The sequence below is a fragment of the Salvelinus fontinalis genome, chromosome 9 (genome assembly GCF_029448725.1).
Source record: "Salvelinus fontinalis isolate EN_2023a chromosome 9, ASM2944872v1, whole genome shotgun sequence".
NCBI classification, from domain to species: domain Eukaryota; kingdom Metazoa; phylum Chordata; class Actinopteri; order Salmoniformes; family Salmonidae; genus Salvelinus; species Salvelinus fontinalis.
Window position 1 is genome coordinate 61,544,678 of NC_074673.1, and position 22,439 is coordinate 61,567,116.

The 22,439-nt window shown below is 42.7% G+C and overlaps 1 protein-coding gene across 2 annotated transcripts; it reads left to right on the forward strand.

The window, feature by feature from the left end:
• The first annotated feature begins 1,466 nt into the window (after nucleotides 1–1,466).
• LOC129862918 (nuclear cap-binding protein subunit 3-like) lies at nucleotides 1,467–22,075 on the forward strand. 2 transcript variants are annotated; one of them, XM_055935021.1, is made up of 13 exons: nucleotides 1,467–1,679; nucleotides 11,548–11,650; nucleotides 11,770–11,895; nucleotides 11,966–12,100; nucleotides 12,233–12,375; nucleotides 12,475–12,583; nucleotides 13,325–13,424; nucleotides 15,723–15,823; nucleotides 16,069–16,372; nucleotides 16,524–16,708; nucleotides 16,965–17,147; nucleotides 17,263–17,507; nucleotides 19,731–22,075. In XM_055935021.1, the coding sequence occupies exons 1-13, from the start codon at nucleotides 1,521–1,523 to the stop codon at nucleotides 19,761–19,763; spliced, it is 1,926 nt and encodes a 641-aa protein (XP_055790996.1). In that variant the 5' UTR covers nucleotides 1,467–1,520; the 3' UTR covers nucleotides 19,764–22,075. The 2 variants fall into 2 exon arrangements, with proteins under 2 accessions (XP_055790996.1, XP_055790995.1); XM_055935020.1 differs by lacking the exon at nucleotides 19,731–22,075 and having other exon boundaries at nucleotides 17,263–18,476.
• The last annotated feature ends 364 nt before the right edge of the window (nucleotides 22,076–22,439 follow it).

The window sequence follows — 22,439 nt, forward strand, 5'->3', positions numbered from 1 at the left end:
GTCACCGTTATAGTGCAATTAATGTATTGTTTAGTGTTGTGTAGTGGCTTTGCTGACATTTATCCCACATTTTTTTGTTTGTTGCCCCACCAAGATTTACATGCTAAAATCGCCATGGCCTCTGCTGCAGAGGATAAGTTTATTAGAAATTGCAGCCCAAATAAATGCTTCACAGAGTTCAAGTAACAGACATATCTCAAAATCAACTGATCAGAGGAGGCCTTCATGGTCGAATTGCTGCAAAGAAACCCTTACTAAAGGCTAAAGGACACCAATAAGAAGAACATTACTTGCTTGGGCCAAGAAACACGAGCACTGGACATTAGACCGGTTGAAATCTGTCCTTTGGTCTGATGAGTCCAAATTTGAGATTTTAGGTTACAACTGCCGTGTCTTTGTGAGACGCAGAGTAGGTGAACGGATGATCTCCGTATCTGTGGTTCCCACCATGAAGCATAGAGGAAGAGGTGTGATGGTGTGGGGTGCTTTGCTGGTGACACTGTCAGTGATTTATTTACAATTCAAGGCACACTTAACAAGCATGGCTACTACCGCATTCTGCAGCGATACGCCATCCCATCTGGTTTGCGCTTAGTCCCACTATCATTTGTTTTTCAATAGGACAGGACACCTCCAGGCTGTGTAAGGGCAATTTGACCAAGAAGAAGAGTGATGGAGTGCTGCATCAGATGATCTGGCCTCCACAATCACCCGACCTCTACCCAATTGAGATGGTTTGGGTTGAGTTGGACCGCAGAGTGATGGAAAAGCAGCCAACAAGTGCTAAGCATATGTGGGAACTCCTTCAAGACTATTCGAAAAGCATTGCATTCCCTCTTCTCCAAATCTCAGTCCAGTCCAACATCTGCATCTCATTTGAACTTCATTTGAATATGATGACAATTTATTTTATTTACGTATTTAAGCCATCTGACTGACATCTGATAGACCAATAAATGCGACTTTGAAAAACACATCTCCACACTTGATCCCACCTACTCGGCTCACTTGCCTCCCATTGGAAACGACAGGATGTGGTCTATCTTGGGTTAGTTAAAAAAAATATTAGCTTTTAGCGAGCTAGTTGCTCTGCAGTGCAAGCTAGCTTGACTTGCTATAAAGTTGAGGAAAAAGTAACTAAATAAAACATGTTTATTATCACCTGAAACAATATATTTATCCTGTCTTGAATTAAAATATATTTTACAATCTCCCAAAATAAATGTGATATCTGACGAGGGACGGTCTCCTCACACTGAGTACAGTAGGTGGCGGTAATTTTATTTATTTATTTTAACCTTTATTTAACTAGGCAAGTATTGCACCATAACGTTGGATGCCAACCACCGATAAACCTCACCGAAGAATAACTCAATCTTGCGATAATAACGCTACACTCACAGGGTTAATTAGAAAAATTCTTTGCTACAAGACTCTGTAAAGATGACGTACGGCGTAATAAAGTACGTCACGATGTAAACGGGGCATTAGTTCCTGTTTTGAAACCGTTTGCTCGCATCATGGCCGCAGTACGCAGCCTACGTGTTTCGGTAAAGCCAGACTGCTCAGGGTCGGATTCAGACCGAGATGCCCGCGAATTTGAACCGATGGAGGTGGAGGAGGGCGAACTCGAGGCAGAGGACATCCCTGTTAACCGGTCCTTGAATGAACTGCTGCCGGTGAGTGAAGTAGGCTTCACAAGACCGCGGGCTCGCGTACCTTCTGGGCCTGCGAATAGTGTCTGGTTATTGGAGGAACTCAGTGAGCTACTGTAGCAAGATGGCCAAGTAGCTAACGTTAGCCGCTGTAACTAGTCAATATCCTCGCTATAAGTACCTCTGTTTTTAGCTTGCAGCTAACTAGCAAGCTACAGTAGCCATACTTGTTGGTTTTTAGCGTTAGCAAACTAACGTTAACTCTACATATTTTATGACGAACTAGACTGGACACATTTTCTGATTTAAAAACGAGTTTATTGCATCCACCACGGAGCCCAGTTTCATAATTTGCCGTATAGTAATATAAACAGGCCTTCTTTTAGGGCATTTTCACCCTGCCAGTTCTTATTAGTTCTATTGGGCACCATCTCATTTTAAGGACTTTCTTTTCCCAGCTCATTGTTCTGCGTTAAAATGCCAGCTTCGCTATTGTTAGCAATGATAATTACCCGCACAAACCTTGAAGGCTTACCGCAGGTAACTTAATATTAACAAGGTTAAGGATAGTTGGTGAGCGATATCACTGTTTTGCCTAGGTACAGGTTGTAGTGACCCACGGTACAAGAGATGGCTGGCGCCAAACCATCAAAAATGTAACATGTTCTGCCTCATTTTTTCCCCCTTAAGAAATTGTAAACAAAACTCGTGTCCCTGTCCTTGTTTTCAAAATGTTGCCAATTTTAGGCTGGACAATACATTTTAAACAAGGCTTTGTTTCAGGTAAAATCTAGAGCTATGTTAGAATATTCCTACTGACTGCACTAACCATACTATTTGTGAAGTGAATTAAGTATAGAGTATGCTTATTGGTTATAGTATTGTAACGACCCTGGGTTTATAAGCGAGGAAATCGACTCTGTCACAAGAGCATGCTTTTGCTGCACAGTCGATAGCGCGCCGGACCTCGGGCTAGAAGGTCGAGGGTTCGAGACCTGCTCCCTGCTGTTTCATTACATTGGTGTCAGAAGTGATCGGACCTTGCATCCACGATAGTGCGTGTGCTTGGCCGATGAGCGCGTTCCTGTAAGACGTAGAGTCGCAAGCTAGCGCGAGGACACGTCTTTGAAAGGAGGGAGTATTGTAAGCGCAAATGTGGACTCTGCCGCACGAGCGTGCTTTTGCGGCACAGTCGATAACGCGCCGGACTTCGGGCTAGAAGGTCGAGGGTTCGAGACCTGCTCCCTGCCTGTTTCATTACAGTATGGATATTGTTAGTATGTCAAAAGTTCCTGGATGTTGTACTAAATTTGCCAAAATATGAAGTAATCATGCAGTGGACAAAGTATACTTGCAGTGGAAACTGGCTACGTTTCAAACTCAAAATAGACGGCCCTATGCCCTTGGGGGAATCCCTGCAGCCATATTTGTAGTCGGGCCAAATGATTAGCCAAGCAAGGGAAGTTTGCAATTTAAACCTTCAGCCCTCGTTTTCTTTGGATGAATAGCGTTCCCAGAGTGATCTGCCTCCTACTCTGTCCCAGATGCTAATATATGCATATTATTATTACTATTGGATAGAAAACACTCAGAAGTTTCTAAAACTGTTTGAATGATGTCTGTGAGTATAACAGAACTCATATGGCAGGCAAAAACCTGAGAAAAAATCCAAACAGGAAGTGGGAATTCTGAGGGTGGTCGATTTTCAACTCATCGCCTATTGAAATCCCAGTGGGATATGGATCTGTTTGCACTTCCTACGGCTTCTACTAGATGTCTGTTGAATGAAGCTTCTACTGTGATGTTGAGCCGGATGGGAGCTGTTTGAGTCAGTAGTCAGTGGTCATGCGCATTCCACATGATAGCGACTTGCGTTCCATTACTTCTATAGACACAAAGGAATTCTCCTGGTTGGAACGTTATTGAATATTTATGATAACAACATCCTAAAGATTGATTCTATACTTAGTTTGACAAGTTTATTCGACCTGTAATATAACTTTTTGAAGTTTTCGTCCGACGTTATGCGGGACCTGCACGAGCGTTTGGATATGTGTACTAAGCGCGCTAGCAAAAGTAGCTACTTGGACATAAATAATGGACATTATCGAACAAAACAACAATTTATTGTGGAACTAGGATTCCTGGGAGTGCGTTCTGATGAAGGTCATCAAAGGTAAGGGAATATTTATAATGTGATTTCGTATTTCTGTTCACTCCAACATGGTGGAGAAATGTTGTTTCTATCTAAGCGCCGTCTCAGACCACGTGCCTTACATTGCACTCCACGAGGAGCCTGCCTGAGACGCGAATGCAGTAAGAAGCCAAGGTAAGTTACTAGCTAGCATTAAACTTATCTTATAAAAAACAATCAATCAATCATAATCACTAGTTAACTACACATGGTTGATGATATTACTAGTTTATCTAGCGTGTCCTGCGTTGCATATAATCGATGCGGTGCGCATTAGCGAAAAAGGACTGTCGTTGCTCCAACGTGTACCTAACCATAAACATCAATGCCTTTCTTAAAATCAATACACAGAAGTATATATTTTTAAACCTGCATATTTAGCTAAAGGATATCCAGGTTAGCAGGCAATATTAACCAGGTGAAATTGTGTCACTTCTCTTGCGTTCATTGCATGCAGAGTCAAGTTGTATGCAACAGTTTGCGCCGCCTGGCTCGTTGCGAAGTAATTTGCTAGAATTTTACGTAATTATGACATAACATTGAAGGTTGTGCAATGTAACAGGAATATTTAGAGTTATGGATGCCACCCGTTAGATAAAATACTGAACGGTTCCGTATTTCACTGAAAGAATAAAAGTTTTGTTTTCGAAATGATAGTTTCCGGATTCGACCATATTAATGACCAAAGGCTCGTATTTCTGTGTGTTATTATGTTATAATTAAGTCTATGATTTGATAGAGCAGTCTGACTGAGCGATGGTAGGCAGCAGCAGGCTCGTACGCATTCATTCAAACAGCACTTTCGTGCTTTTGCCAGCAGCTCTTCGCAATGCTTCAAGCATTGAGCTGTTTATGACTTCAAGCCTATCAACTCCCGAGATTAGGCTGGTGTAACCAATGTGAAATGGCTAGCTAGTTAGCAGGGTGCGCGCTAATAGCGTTTCAATCGGTGATGTCACTCGCTCTGAGACTTTGAGTAGTTGTTCCCCTTGCAGAGGGGCTTTTGTGGAGCGATGGGTAATGATGCTTCGAGGGTGGCTGTTGTCGATATGTTCCTGGTTCGAGCCCAGGTAGGGGCGAGGAGAGGGATGGAAGCTATACTGTTTCACTGACAATACTAAAGTGCCTATAAGAACATCCAATAGTCAAAGGTATATGAAATACAAATTGTATAGAGAGAAATAGTCCTATAATTCCTAATACTACAACCTAAAACTTCTTTCCCTGGGAATATTGAAGACTCGTGTTAAAAGGAACCACCAGCTTTCATATGTTCTCATGTTCTGAGCAAGGATCTTAAACGTTAGCTTTTTTACATGGCACATATTGCACTTTTACTTTCTTCTCCAACACTTTGTTTTTGAATTATTTAAACCAAATTGAACATGTTTCAATATTTATTTGAGGCTAAATTGATTTTATTGATGTATTATATTAAGTTAAAATAAGTTGTGTTCATTCAGTATTGTTGTAATTGTCATTATTACAAGTAAATAAAAAATAAAAAAATTAAACATCCGATGAATCGGTATCGGCTTTTTTTGGTCCTCCAATAATCGGTATAGGCATTGAAAAATCATAATCGGTCGACCTCTGATCTTGTGACCGTGCGAATGAACAGCATCTGAAATATAAAATATATAAGCGTGCATCTTCCACAGCCAGCCAAGAAATTTACCTCAACATGCCCCTCGTTTGAGCGAGAAGGCAGAGTGCTCGCTGCCGTTGACTGCACAAGCTTTTGGCGGGGCTTGTTGCGTTGGCTACTTGTGCGAGAAGGCAGAGCGGCTGATTGATGAATTTAACAATGAATGTACTGGGAAAATGCGTTTTTGTCGACCAGGGGTGACTGAATTAATGTTCAGGATTATTGATAATGGTTATAGTAATCAGGTATAATATAAAAACAGGTAGTAATAAACATGAATCATCATATTACAAAGTAATCGGTAAATACTTTTTCAGTCCTATGTCTTGTGTTAGCAGTGTGGAAATGGATGGAGGAAAACTTCTGCAGAGTTTACCTGTGAGGGGAGTGGTGTATCCAGGGAGAAACTAAACTAATCTTCTGAAATTTCATTCGAGATCTTATGTTGCAATCTATTGGAATAATTTAGCAATTGCAGTAATACTGAGTAAGGTGTATATTCTTACTAAAGTAGTAATTACTCAGAATTGCAAAATATAACATTTTATAGTTAAGTTGATCACTCACAACCTTAAAATAACAATTTATAGCATAACAATGAAACTGACATTAACCAAAAACACCATTCTATTTATACGTCAATATAAATCTGGTAGCTCTCAAAAGAGCCTTTGCTTTGCGGAGCAGTTCGTTTTCAGTAGTGTGCTGCCTGCCATGTCGTCAGAGGAGTAGATCTGTGAATAATACAACGCTAATAAGTTATTGCCACGCTTTCACAGAGAGGCCTAGTTTACATTTAACATTCTTGTCATTTAGCAGACGCTCTCGTCCACAGCGACTTACAAGAGCAAGTCGGGTTAAGTGCCTTGCTCAATGGTACATTGACAGATTTTTCACGTAGTCGGCTCGGGGGTTCAAACCTGCCACCTTTTGGTTAATGCCCTTAACCGCTAGACTACAAACTACAAAAAGGCAAATGGTGGTAGATAAATCATATGCTGGTTAAATAAGACTGCTCTTAGAACTTTCATACAGCCATTGTTTTGGGGAAATGGGGACATGTCTGTCTATTTCTCCAAGTATCTCAATGTATGTATTTGATGCTTTGAAGTTCTACACCATTTTAAATCGCGATAACATATTATTTGTAATGTACGTTTGGGCAGCATACAATGCTGTGAACAATTGCTGGTAGTTAAAATGTACTCATGGAAGTCTGAGGTCGTCCCATTGTTTCCTATAGGTGGAGATATAGGTATGTCTGTTTATATTTTTAAGTGCGTGTTGTGATTTTGTGTTTTTTTACCATTCCTGAACCTGTGATCAGAAACAAGCTACATAGGGGCAATACCAGAATAAATGATCTATTGTTTCTGTCTCTTCACAGCAAAATCTAAAAAGCTGAGATTGTTGTATGCACCATACACAGTTGAAGTCGAAAGTTTACATACACCTTAGCCAAATGCATTTAAACTCAGTTTTTCACAATTCCTGACATTTAATCCTAATAGAATTCCCTGTCTTAGGTCAGTTAGGATCACCACTTTATTTTAAGAATGTGAAATGTCAGAATTATAGTAGAGAGAATTATTTATTTCAGCTTTTATTTCTTTCATCACATTCCCAGTGGGTCAGAAGTTTACATACACTCAATTAGTATTTGGTAGCATTGCATTTAAATTGTTTAACTTGGGTCAAACGTTTCGGGTAGCCTTCCACAAGCTTCCCGGAATAAGTTGCGTGAATTTTGGCCCATTCCTCCTGTCAGAGCTGGTGTAACTGAGTCAGGTTTGTAGGCTTCCTTGCTCACACACGCCTTTTCAGTTCTGCCCACAAATGTTCTATAGGATTGAGGTCAGGGCTTTGTGATGGCCACTCCATTACCTTGACTTTGTTGTCCTTAAGCCATTTTGCCACAACTTTGGAAGTATGCTTGGGGTCATTGTCCATTTGCAAGACCCATTTGTGACCAAGCTTTAACTTCCTGACTGATGTTGCTTCAATATATCCACACAATTTTCCTACCTCATGATGCCATCTATTTTGTGAAGTGCACTAGTCCCTCCTGCAGCAAATCACCCCCACAACATGATGCTGCCATCCCCGTGCTTCACGGTTGGGATGGTGCTCTTTGGCTTGCAAGCCTCCTCATTTTTCCTCCAAACATAACAATGGTCATTATGGACAAACAGTTCTATTTTTGTTTCATCAGACCAGAGGACATTTCTCCAAAAAGTACGATCTTTGTCCCTATGTGCAGTTGCAAACCGTATTCTGGCTTTTTTATTGGCGGTTTTGGAGCAGTGGCTTCTTCCTTGCTGAGCGGCCTTTCAGGTTATATCGATATAGGACTCGTTTTACTGTGGATACAGATACTTTTGTACCTGTTTCCTCCAGCATCTTCACAAGGTCCTTTGCTGTTGTTCTGGGATTGATTTGCACTTTTTGCACCAAAGTACGTTCATCTCTAGGAGACAGAACTTGACGGCTGCGTGGTTCCATGGTGTTTATACTTGCGTACTATTGTTTGTACAGATGAACGTGGTACCTTCAGGCATTTTGGAAATTGCTCCCAAGGATGAACCAGACTTGTGGAGGTCTACAATTTTTTTTCTGAGGTCTTAGCTGACATTTATTTTGATTTTCCCATGATGTCAAGCAAAGAGGCACTGAGTTTGAAGGTAGGCCTTGAAATACATCCACAGGTACACCTCCAATTGACTCAAATTATGTCAATTAGCCTATCAGATGCTTCTTTTTATTTATTTTATTTATTTCACCTTTATTTAACCAGGTAGGCTAGTTGAGAACAAGTTCTCATTTGCAACTTCTAAAACCATGACATAATTTTCTGGAATTTTCCAATTTGTTTAAAGGCACAGTTCACTTCTGACCCACTGGAATTGTGATACAGTGAAATAATCTGTCTGTAAACAATTGTTGGAAAAATGACTTGTCATGCACAAAATAGATGTCCTAACCGACTTGCCAAAACTATAGTTTTTTCACAATAAATTTGTGGAGTGGTTGAAACAAACTAGTTTTAATGGCTCCAAACTAAGTTTATGTAAACTTCTGACTTCAACGGTATATAGCATTCTGTTGGTGGCAAGAATTTCATATAATTTAAAAAACTTTGGTTCATAAACCAACAGGTTCATAAACCATGTGCCATGGAATCGGTACATCAAAAATATCTTCCCATTTATTTTGCAACCTGTACGGCACAGCTGTCAACATTTTCGTCCTCCAATGAAACTGGTATACTTTTCTATTTATGCCAATTCCTTTCAGCCAACTTGTATCTTTAATATATTGCAGGGAAACAAGTTCCCTGCTTTCTCCCTTTTCTACTTGCTGCCTCCATTTTTGTGGTAGTGCTGCAATCAGTTGGTTGTAAATTTGGATTGAGCAGATTTTCCCATATATTTTCAATAGCTGCATGTGACAACTCCTCTAATCATAATTTAATAAATATAATACAATTTTTAAAATTATAATGAAATTATAATGAACTAGTTTTTATCAGAAAAAAGCGTTAACAATGTCGTGTGTCCAGCCTAGTTAGGCTACCCATATTACCGGAGCTTAATCTTAATCTTTCTATGGGCAAACATTTTTTCCCCCTAAATCCTTATGAAAAATGCTGCTCCTGAACCAGCCATAGTCTTTCGGATGGGTCGTTAAACGGGTGTCCTGACTCTCTGAGGTCATTAAAGATCCCATGGCACTTGTCGTAAGAGTAGGGGTGTTAACCCCGGTGACCTGGCTAAATTCCCAATCTGGCCCTCAACCATCACGGTCACCTAATAATCCCCAGTTTACAATTGGCTCATTCATCCCCCTCCTCTCCCCTGTAACTATTCCCCAGGTCGTTGCTGCAAATGAGAACGTGTTCTCAGTCAACTTACCTGGTAAAATAACGGATAAATAAAAAAATAAAAATAGTCTAGCCAGCTGGATTATCTTTTGAATACGGTGTAGCAACAACAGATGCATGTTAGCTAGCTCGCACCATGTTATTCCTCCACCACACGTGGATATCCATGTTAGCCAGCTAGCAGCATGTTATTCCTCCCCCACACGTGGATATCCATGTTAGCTAGCAAGCAGCATGTTATTCCTCCACCACACGTAGATATCCATGTTAGCTAGCAAGCAGCATGTTATTCCTCCACCACACGTAGATATCCATGTTAGCTAGCAAGCAGCATGTTATTCCTCCACCACACGTGGATATCCATGTTAGCTAGCAAGCAGCATGTTATTCCTCCACCACACGTAGATATCCATGTTAGCTAGCAAGCAGCATGTTATTCCTCCACCACACGTAGATATCCATGTTAGCTAGCAAGCAGCATTTTATTCCTCCACCACACGTAGATATCCATGTTAGCTAGCAAGCAGCATGTTATTCCTCCACCACACGTAGATATCCATGTTAGCTAGCAAGCAGCATGTTATTCCTCCACCACACGTAGATATCCATGTTAGCTAGCTAGCAGCATGTTATTCCTCCACCACACGTAGATATCCATGTTAGCTAGCAAGCAGCATGTTATTCCTCCACCACACGTGGATATCCATGTTAGCTAGCTAGCAGCATGTTATTCCTCCACCACACGTGGATATCCATGTTAGCTAGCAAGCAGCATGTTATTCCTCCACCACACGTAGATATCCATGTTAGCTAGCAAGCAGCATGTTATTCCTCCACCACACGTAGATATCCATGTTAGCTAGCAAGCAGCATGTTATTCCTCCACCACACGTAGATATCCATGTTAGCTAGCAAGCAGCATGTTATTCCTCCACCACACGTAGATATCCATGTTAGCTAGCAAGCAGCATGTTATTCCTCCACCACACGTAGATATCCATGTTAGCTAGCAAGCAGCATGTTATTCCTCCACCACACGTAGATATCCATGTTAGCTAGCAAGCAGCATGTTATTCCTCCACCACACGTGGAAATCCATGTTCAGTATGCATATTCATAAACATTCTTAATGAAACTGAGAATGTTTTCAAGAGCGAAAAAAAGTATCTGCAGTGAGAAAATATCTCTTGACACAGATCAATAACCTTTTTTTGTGTGTGTGTTAGTAAACACCAAACAAAGTATTGAATGTCTCTGCTTCGTGCCTAAATGCGCTGTACCTCTGGTGCATAGATATGTACACGGAGTCCAGTGGCTATCATGCAGATCTGAATGGACACTGCACCAAGTGTGACCGGTGTAGATTGCCTCTACATCGCATTTTGATCTGTTTTATTTTCTGATAATTACAGGAAAAACTTCCATAAACAAATGCTGTAATGCCCTTATGCGCCAACTCCTCTCTTCCACATGGGTACAGTATTCCGGGCCCAATAATACAATCTCATTTCACATAACAGTACAATATAATGCAAACTCAATGTACAGTATGACATGTAAATGTACAGTATAGGCCTATGCTGCCCTCTAAAAGTCACACGAAAAGGGGACATGAATAGCCATGCAAGCCAAACGACGACATGTAACCTACAGTAGCTAGCTAACATGTACAGTAGGGACACATTACAAGATAAAAAGTTAATTAATGACAAATGCATACATATCACAAAAATGGTGGGAGACCATTTTATAATGCCCTGTCAGTGACCATATAAACTCATTTTATAAGTGTCTTAACATAGGATTGATTATGATTTATGGGACAATTTGACAGTAACCTACCTACCTCTTCCACGTGGGTACAGTAGACAGGGATGAGGTAACGGGGGCAGGTGACGTTTATATAGGGGAATGCAGAAGGAAGTGTGCAACATTAAAAGGGCACGTACAACAACAAAAGGAATGTACACCGATATCAGGCATGGAACTATTCAGATTGTGTAATTATTATGCGGCATGAATTTCAGAACTTGTTACATAACCACACCTGAAAGTGATCTGGCAAAAATTTGCATGAATACTAGTTCCATCGTTGAAAGATGAGGCTAAACCAACAGTCAAACTTTCACTGCCATAACGCATCTTGCCTTTGTTGACTTTGTGTTTCTAGGAGGCGATTGAGAGGACGGAGAAGAGCGCAGAAAGGTTCCACTTCTGTGCAGAGGCCAACCCAGCCCAGATTGTGGCGCTAGACAGAGACACCATGAAGAAAGGTACACACACACACACACACACAGTGCTGGATAGAGACAAACTGAAGAAAACTACACGCAAATAGACTTAGCTGGCGTTTCTATCACTTTCACACCTGAATACACTCTCCCTTTCTCAGCCATCCCTAACTTGCGTCTGGAGGCGCTGCACGTGGCGGGTGTGGATGATATGAGCACCCAGGATGTGTTTGGCTACTTTAAGGAGTACCCTCCAGCACACATCGAGTGGATCGACGACACCTCCTGTGAGTAACACACAGCGGCAACGGACAATAAATGGTCTGTTTTAACATGTTATTAAATATTGTTTCCTAGGTAACGTGGTGTGGCTGGATGATGTCACTTCCACCCGGGCTCTGATCAACATCAGCCATGTGCCTGACCCAGAGGTGGTTACCAAAGAGACAGACGACACCAAAGAACTTGGCGATCCCACCCAGGAGAGCAAGGGTGAGTGTACAGGTACTGTGGGTAGTTCTGTGTTAATGGTCAGAACTCAGAACTGTGGTGCTTGTGTAGTCAGTCGTATGAAGCATGTACTTGATGTGTTTTGTCACTGAAATTTGCCTGTCATTCTCTCAGCTCGAGGGCAATCAGGTTCCGATGATGATGATGGAGAGGTGGAGGAGGAGCAAAAAGAGCCGGTGAAAGAGAACCGTGAGGAAAGTGAGGGAAAAGCCAGCGAGGGAGAGACTGAGAAGAAAACAGAACCTGAGATCACCCAGGTAAAACTGTATGCGAGACTGTTTTCTGTGGAAAACATTGCATGTTAGTAACCTGTGTTTGTGTGGAAACGCTGCATGTTATTTACCTGTGTGTTTCAGGTGGACCTGCTGTCCCAGGCAGAGATTGAGTCACTGCTCCGGAACGATTTACGTCCAGCCACCAAACCCTTCAAGGGCAACAGACTCTTCCTGAGGTTGGCCACTCACGGTGAGATGCTTGCATGCATACTTATGTACATGCATACCTACCTACCTACCTACCTACCTACAGTACCAGTCAAATGTTTGGACACACCTACTCTTTTCTTTATTTTTATTCTTCAAAGTAGCCATCCTTTGCCTCGATGACAGCTTTGTACATTCTTGGCATTCTCTCTGAGGTAGTCACCTGGAATGCATTTCAATTAACAGGTGTGCCTTGTTTAAAGTTAATTTGTGTCATTTCTTTCTTTAATGAGTTTGAGCCAATCAGTTGTGTTGTGACAAGGTAGGGGTGGTATATAGAAGATAGCCCTATTTGGTAAAAGACCAGGTCCATATTATGGCAAGAACAGCTCAAATAAGCAAAGAGAAATGATAGTCCATCATTACTTTAAGACATGAAGGTCAGTCAATTCGGAAAGTTTCTTCAACTACAGTTGCACATACCATCAAGCGATATGATGAAACCGCCACAGGAGAGGAAGACAAAGAGTAGTAGGATGGTCAAATAAAAATCCTTGAATGAGTAGGTGTGTCCAAACTTTTGACTGGTACTGTACAGACACGCTCACAAGACGTATACACACTACAAACAAAGGCTTCGGACGCCAAGCTAGCAACATTTATTTAGCAACTATCATAACTCACAAGTATTAGTTTCTTCTTAAGAATTTGAAGTTGTATTTGACGTCTGAAGGAGTGGTGAGATTAGGCTTCTGGTACAATGTTTCTCTCACTCTGTGTTCAGATGATAAGAAGGAGCTGGGTGCGGTGAGGAAGAGCAGATATTACATGAAGTACGGCAACCCCAACTACGGAGGCATGAGGGGCATCCTCAGCAACTCCTGGTAACCACACACACACCCACTTCCTTACGTTCATTCATTCATACATGCTGGATAGGCGCACCAGATGACCCTGTGGTGCGTCTCCATGGCGATACAGTGGTGTGCTAAGCCATCATGGCAGCCGCCACCAGACAGTCAGATCCTCAGCACCACCATGGCTGACTGGAATGGATATGCTGCTACACTGTTGTACATTGTCCTCCTTTTTGTCTTTTTGCTCACTAATTCCTGACGCCATCTTTAACTTTTTCTTTGTTTGCACTTTCCCTCTATCAGGAAAAAAAACAAGGTTCTACATTACTAACATTCAGGGATGCAAACTAGTCACCTTTCGGCTGAATTTCGAACGAGTGATGTGAACGAGTGATGCGCGTTTGTAAGCGAACGAGTGATGCGCGTTTGTAAGCGAACGAGTGATGCGCGTTTGTAAGCGAACGAGTGATGCGCGTTTGTAAGCGAACGAGTGATGCGCGTTTGTAAGCGAACGAGTGATGCGCGTTTGTAAGCGAACGAGTGATGCGCGTTTGTAAGCGAACGAGTGATGCGCGTTTGTAAGCGGACGAGTGATGCGCGTTTGTAATGCGCGTTTGTAAGCGGACGAGTGATGCGCGTTTGTAAGCGGACGAGTGATGCGCGTTTGTAAGCGGACGAGTGATGCGCGTTTGTAAGCGGACGAGTGATGCGCGTTTGTAAGCGGACGAGTGATGCGCGTTTGTAAGCGGACGAGTGATGCGCGTTTGTAAGCGGACGAGTGATGCTGGCTCAGCCAATCCACGGCTCAGCCAATCATTCACATAACAGAATGCTGCACGCGACTGAAGAGAGAAGAGATGACCTATTTGCTAGTTACAAAATTAGTGCGGGCTCTGGAAAGACCGCTGTAGGGTGCAAAGGCAGCGCTTCCCTGAAAGATAACGAGGAGGTAGGTGAGAGGCCTGACCACGGAGCAGGGGGTAAGAAGGCGATGAAGCGTACTTCATAAGCTGTAACCAAAAAATAACTGGCATTTGGAAAATTTGATGTGAGGGAGAAAGTGTGGTGGAACAAGTATTGTTAGAATTAAGTATTCTCCGTTAGCTCGCCAGAGAAATGTTGAGCCAACAAACGGTATCCTGCTCTGCTGGCACATTGTAGAACAGATGTCCACAATGTAATACCGTGCAGTGTAGCCCAAATATACTGCTTTTGTTGTGTTGAACTTGACAGTAAAATTTGTGTATGAGTGAGGGGGGATTATTCAATGTTTTACTCAGTGAATTTTATTTTTGCACACTTGTAGCCTTGTGCACTTGATCGATGTCTACTATACTGGCCACTATAATAGAGCAACAATAGAATGCATGTTTGCTTCATTCTATTTCTACTTTAAGATGTTTTTTTCCCAAGTTCAATATTTAGATGTGTGTGTGTGGTCACAAGCGTTCTATTATAAAGGCTGTCATGGCTAACTAATATTAGTGCAGTGTTTTTTTTCTCAAGACTTGAGTGTCATTTGCAGTAAAATCTAGGCAACAAATAACATTGGATTGCTTTCTGTACATGTTTTAGCTGTGAGTTAGGTTCACATGAACCACTTCCACACAGAGACTGATCATGTAGATCATATTATTTGTTTAATTTCCCCCTAGCAGGGATGTTTTCAGTGAAGAAAAGTGTCACTCTTTGGGGACCTGACAGGTTTGCATCCCTGAACATTTCTTAGTCATCCACTGCTTGAACACAACAGCAGTCATTCTCTTTCCCTTTTATTCTCCCCTCACTCATTTTCTCTACTTCTCATCTATTTTTCCGTCTTTTCCCCCCAGTTTATTTTCCATTTTGACCCCCTTCCTTCTATCACAAAGACATGCTGGTTAGTCTAGGATCCCCAAATGTATAACTGGACCTGGTAGTCAGTTCCACCGCTTTTATTCATTCTTCCCTCTAATCAGAGACTGATTTTAAACCTGGGACACCAGGTGTGTTAAATTAATTATCAGGTAGAATAGATCCAGCAGTACTGTGGACCCTGTAGGGAAAGATTTGAATACCCCGGACTAGAAGGTTAAGGGGATGTGGTTAGGTTAAATGTTGAAGGTATACTGTGTGTACTAGGTGAGGTATAGACTGTACTGTGTGAAGTATAGGGTGTGTACTAGGTGATGTATAGACTACTGTGTGAAGTATAGAAGGTATAGGGTGGGTACTAGGTGAGGTGTAGGCTGTACTGTGAAGTATAGGGTGGGTGCTAGGTGATGTATAGACTACTGTGTAGGGGTGGGTATGTTTATTGTTGCTAATGTCTGTCACCTTCTGCAGGAAGAGACGGTATCACACACGCAGAATTGTGAGCAAGAGCAAGAAACCTCTCATAGGGGACAGCATGGGGGACACACCGCCCTACAAACACAGCCACTCTGGTAAGTACACATAAACACACCCTGCCCTGCATACATGCACTGCTCTACAAACCCCAACCCTGGGAACAACACACTCACACGTCACCCTAAATATACTTGGGTGACAACGCGCACACACACAAACGTTTACAGATGAGGCCCAACATGTGCAAATGTTAATTTACAGATCCCCTGTGTTAATCTGACTTCCTCCCCCTCTCTCTCCTTCATCCTCTCCCTCTTTCTGCCCCCCCCCCCCTCTCCAGCTGACCTGATCAACCTGCCAGAAGAACCAATAGAGGAAGAAGAGGATGAGGAAGAAGACATGGACTCAGACGACAGGGTGGTGGAGTACAAGGAGAAGGGGGAAAGAGGGAGGGTGAGGGTGGGGGACCCAGTGGTGGCCCTGTGGAGTCGTTTGGGCAGACCCTCTTCCCCCTCGGTCTTGTCGGACTCAGACGAGATGGACTATGACTTGGAGCTCAAGATGATCTCCACCCCATCTCCCAAGAAGAGCATGAAGATGACCATGTACGCAGACGAGGTCGAGACCAACCTCAAGACTATACGGTCAGTGGGTGGTGGGTGACCATGTGTTCAGACAAGGCCATGACCAACCTCAGGTGCCTACAGTCTGTGTCTTTGTCTGTGCGTGTGTAGAATGTGGACCTTTTTAATGTAGGTAAACCTAGGGAAAACATTTGCTGTCTGTGTTTTTCAGACACTCTGCTGTTCGGAGTGACAGCGGCAGTGGCATCCGGAACAGGATTGGTGGAGGATCAGTGGGCGAGACCAAAAGCAGTGCGGTGGAGAAAGTGATGGACGTGAGGCAGCTATTGGAGGAGAAGAGACGTGGCCTATCCCAGCACAAACATGGCCACCCTGTGGCCAGCATTGGAAAGACAGGTCAGTTGTCCACCAGTCTACAAAGTCAATCGAATCAAATGTTATTAGTCACATGTGCCGAATACCACAGGTGTAGACCTTACAGTGTAATGCTGAATTACAAACCCTTAACCAACAATGCAGTGTTAATAAGAAAAGTGTTCGATTATTTACAAAAATAAACTGAAGTAATACATAAATAACAATATCAATGTAATCTTGTTTCCGGACACTGTATGTTGTATTTAACCATGTTCTGGGTTGTGTGTGTGTGTAGATGTGAGGCAGCGGTTAGGGAAGAGGCCGTACTCTTCTGAGAGACGACACTCTGCCTCTCCCGTCGCCTCCCGAGACTCACCCCCTCCCCGACAGCCCATCACAGATGTGCACAGGCGACTGGGCGTGGTCAAACAAGACACCCGTCGCCTCTACCCTGATTCGTCCAAAGACAGGAAATCAAGTAAATATGGAAGAAAAACGCACATGTCCATATACTGCTATTAGTCAATAATGCAGTAGGTTTGTTGAAAAGACACAAAGAAAGTGCTTTAATATTGAACCCCCTCCCTCTCCAGGTCGTCTGTGGAGCAGGCTCGGCCCCTCCTATAAGGGCGAGGTTCCCGAGCGGAAGCCTCCCAGTCACGGAGCGGGTTCGGGATCAACCAGCTCCAAGTTGGGGGGGCGAGGAGGAGAAGATGTTGAGAAGGAGAACGACTCTGCACTGCAGAAGGTGTGGGGGGCCTTGATCAAACAGAAGGAACAGCAGACCCACAAGATGAAGAGGAGTCGGCTTGACAACCTGCCCTCGCTACAGATAGAGGTCAGCCGGGAGAGCAGCAACGGGTCTGACTCAGACTCCTGAGAGACTGAGGGAGAGGAGGGGGGCAGAGAATGGGTAGGGGAGCGAGACGTGTTGATAGAAACTGAGTAGGGGAAGAGAGGTGTGAGTGAAATGGAGAATAAATACAACTGGTGGGGGAGGGTTTAGATCAGTGTGGATTGGGTCATGCCTTCATCTAGAGCAGCAAGGTGACCACCTCCACCCCTGCTCTCCTCTTGAGTTACTCCTCTCTGTTTAGATCCTTATGGGCCCCTGTCGCTGTGGCCTGGTCCATCGTACGAACACAAGAACTGGACAGAATTGTCTGATGTGGAGAAGTTATGTTTGTCAGGACAGTAGGCACTTTTTTTTGTTTAATCACATGATCTCTGCAGCCCATGGGACTGGTGTTCTGATCAAACGTGTTCCTGTGACATTTTACTGATGGCCTACCTACACTTCAAGTCATGTCAAATATTTAAAGGGCAATATAAATGTCTCTGTTAGCCCCTGTGATGTCAACTACAGATGAACTGGGATGAGGATAAGATGTAGATACTGAGAGCTCTCCCTGTCTCTGTGTGTGGTACCAGACACAGGATCATACAGTATATGGTATCTGTGTGTGAGTGACTTTGAACAACAATTATTGGGTTTGTGGCAATTTATTTCCTTCCACAGGTTTGGCCCATAGAGACAACTAAACCAGATGAATCGATTCTCTACGGAAAGGTTTTGTACTGTCTGAATGTTTTATGTGCAAATGGCCAATGTTCATATTATGTTTTTCAAGGCAGAAGATTCTTCAATGACTGTGCCGTCCTTCAAAGCCCCATAGTGCACTACTTTTGACCAGAGCCCTATGTAGGGAATAGTGTGCCGGTTGGAGGACAACCTTACATTCCCAGACAGAAAATTGAGAATTGATTTCATTAAGGCCTAAGCAGAAATAAAACATGTTAACAACTGTCTGCTTGTCTTGGCAATTGTAACAACTCTTTATTTGACTGAGAATACAATCAACTAGAAGGCCATTTTCCAAGAAATTGACTAGCTTCGGCTCTTTGAAAGTATTTTGGTGGATAGGATAGCCTTAAACATGTTAGTTTGGTGTCTCTAGCTTTAACAGATCAAGAGTTAAGTTTGGGGAGTTATTTTATGTCTGTACACAGTCAAGTTTGGACAATATGTTTTTTTTATTTTTCCATTTTCTACATTATAGAATAATAGTGAAGACATCAAAATGATGAAATAACACATGGAATCATATAGTAACCAAAAGTGTTAAACAAATCAAAATATGTTTGAGATTCTTCATAGTAGCCACCCTTCCCCTTGACAGCTTTGGACATTTGGCATTCTCTCAACCAGCTTCATGCGGTAGTCACCTGGAATGCATTGCAATTAACAGGTGTGCCTTGTTAAAATGTAATTTGTGGAGTTTCTTTATTCCTTAATGTGTTTGAGACAAATAGTTGTGTTGTGACAAGGTGGTATACAGAAGATAGCCCAATTTGGTAAAATATCAAGTACATATAATGGCAAGAACAGCTCAAATAAGCAAAGCGAAATGACAGTCCGTTACTTTAAGACATGAAGGTCAGTCATCTGGGAAATGTCAAGAACTTTGAAAGTTTCTTGCAGTTTCTTGAAGTGCAAGCGCTATGATGAAACTGGCTCTGATGAGGACCGCCACAGGAAAGGAAGACCCAGAGTTACCTCTGCTGCAGAAGATAAGATCATTAGAGTTACCAGTCTCAGAAATTGCAGCCCAAATAAATGCTTCAGAGTTAAGGTAACAAGCACATCTCTGTTCAGAGGAGACTGAATCGGGCCTTCGTGGTCAAATTGCTACAAAGAAACCACTACTAAAGGACACCAATAAAAAAAGAGGAGACTTGCTTGGGCCAAGAAACACGAGCAATGAACATTAGACCGGTAGAAATCTGTCCTTTTGGTCTGCTGAGTCCAAGTTTGAGATTTTTGGTTCCGACCGCTTTGTCTTATTGAGACGCAGAGTAGGTGAATGGATGATCTCCGCGTGTGTGGTTCCCACCTTGAGGCACTGGAGGAGGTGTGATGGTGTTGGAGTGCTTTGCTGGTGACACCGATTTATTTAGAATTCAAGGCACACTTAACCAGCAGGGCTACCACTGTATTCTGCAGCGATACGCCATCCCATCTGGTTTGCGCTTAATGGGTCTATCATTTGTTTTTCAACAGGACAATGACCCAACACACCTCCAGGCTGTGTAAGGGCTATTTGACCAAGAAGGAGAGTGATGGAGTGCTGCATCAGATGACCTGGCCTCCACAATCACCCGACCTCAACCAAATTGAGATGGTTTGGGAGGAGTTGGACCACACAATGAAGGAAAAGCAGCCAACAAGTGCTCAGCATATGTGGGTACTACCTCAAGACTGTTGGAAAAGCATTCCAGGTGAAGCTGGTTTAGAGAATGCCAAGAGTGTGCAAAGCTGTCATCTAGGCAAAGAGTGGCTAAATATATTTTGATTTAACACTTCTTTTTTGTTACTAAATGATTCCATATGTGTTATTTCATAGTTTTGTTGTCTTCACTATTATTCTACAATGTGGAAAATAGTAAAAATAAAGAAAAATCCTTGAATGAGTAGGTGTGTACAAACTTTTGACTGGTACTGTATGTGTGTGTGTATACCGTGAAATGCTTGCTTACAAGCCCTTAACCAACAATGCAGTTCAAGAACTAGAGTTAAGAAATTATTTACTAAAAAAAGTAAATCAAATAATAAAACACAATGACATAACAATAACGAGGCAAATATACAGGGGGTAACCAAAGTGTTAAACAAATGAAAATATATTTTAGATTTTTCAAAATAGCCACCCTTTGCCTTGAAGACAAAAACATTTGAAACCCTGGAATGAGTAGGTGTGTCCAAACCTTTGACTGGTACTATATAGATATACATAAACGCAACATGTGTTGGTCCCATGATTCACGAGATGAAATAAAAGATCCCAGAAATGTTGTTTACATCCCATTTAGTGAGCAGTTTATTCTTTGATAAGATAACCCATCCACCTGACAGGTTTGGCATATCAAGAAGCTGATTAAACAGAAGGCTCATTACGCAGGTGCACCTCGTGCTGGGGACAATAAAATGCCACTCTAAAATGTGCAGTTTTGTCACAGCTCAATGCTACAGATGTCTCAAGTTTTGAGGGAGCATGCACGAGGCATACAGACTTTAGGAAAGTCCAACAGAACTGTTGCCAGATAATTTAATGTTCATTTCTCTACGATAAGCCACCTCCAAGGTTGTTTTCAAGCATTTAGCAGTACGTCCAACTGGCCTCAAAACCGCAGACTCTGTAACCACGCCAGCCCAGGACAACCACATCTGGCGTCTTCACTTGCAGGATTGTCTGAGACCAGCCACCCGGACATCTGATGAAACTGTGTTAGCACAACTGAAGAATTTCTGCACAAACTGTCAGAAACAGTCTCAGGGAAGCTCATCTGCGTGCTCGTCGTCCTCAGCAGGGTCTTAAACTGACTGCTGTTCGGTGTCGTAACTGACTTCAGTGGGCAAATGCTCACCTTTTGATGGCCACTGGCACGCTGGAGCTCTTAACGGATGAATCCTGGTTCAACTGTATCGGGCAGATGGTGTCGTGTGGGCGAGCAGTTTGCTGATGTTAGTGTTGTGAACAGAGTGCAGCATGGTGGCGGTAGGGTTATGGTATGGACAGGCATAAGCTACGTACAACGAACACGATTGCATTTTTTCAATGGCAATTTGAATGCACAGAGATGCCGCGATGAGATCCTGAGGCCCATTGTCATGCCATTCATCCGCTGCCATCACCTCATGTTTCAGCATTATAATGCATGGCACCATGTCGCAAGGATCTGTACACAATTCCTGGAAGCTTAAGGTGTCCCAGTTCTTCCATGGCCTGCATACTCACCAGACATGACACTCATTGAGCATGTGTGAGACGCTCTGGATTGACATGTACGACAGTGTGTTCCAGTTCCCGCCAATATCCAGCAACATCTCACAGCCATTGAAGAGGAGTCGGACAACATTCAACAGCCCACAATCAACAGCCTGATCAACTCGGTGTCATGCTGCATGAGGCAAATGGTGGTCACACCAGATACTGACTGGTTTTCAAATCCACTCCCCCTACTTTTTTTTTAACGATATCTGTGACCAACAGATTCAAATCTGCATTCCCAGTCATGTGAAACACATAGATTAGAGCCTAATGAATTTTTCAATAGACTGATTGCCTTATATGAACTGTAACGCAGTCAAATCTTTGAAATTGTTTCATGTTGTGTTTACTTTTGTTCAATGTAGTTATAGTTGATATAGATTCTAAAGAATTTGAAGTTAGCCTGAATGTTTTAAAGTTGATCTTGTAGCTTAATTGGCCAAGGAGCAGGACAATTTTGAACAGCTACCTCTGTATTCCTGTGGTTCTCATTCAAACCATGTTAATTTATGCAAATGTAAAATGGTTATAGTTCAAAAAGTGTATATATAAACTCATTAAAAAAAGAAATGTCCTCTCACTGTCAACTGTGTTTATTTTCAGCAAACTTAACATGGGGCGGCAGGGTAGCCTCGTGGTTAGAGCGTTGGGCTAGTAACCGAAAGGTTGCAAATTCAAATCCCCGAGCTGACAAGGTACAAATCTGTCATTCTCATCCTGACATGACCCTGAGGGCTAGGGAATGGCCCTAACCCTCACCCTCCGATCCAACAGGTCCCAGACCTGCTCAATGGGATTGAGATCTGGGCTCTTCGCTGGCAATGGCAGAACACTGACATTCCTGTCTTGCAGGAATTCACGCACATAATGAGCAGTATGGCTGGTGGCAATGTCATGCTGGAGGGTCATGTCAGGATGAGCCTGCAGGAAGGGTACCACAT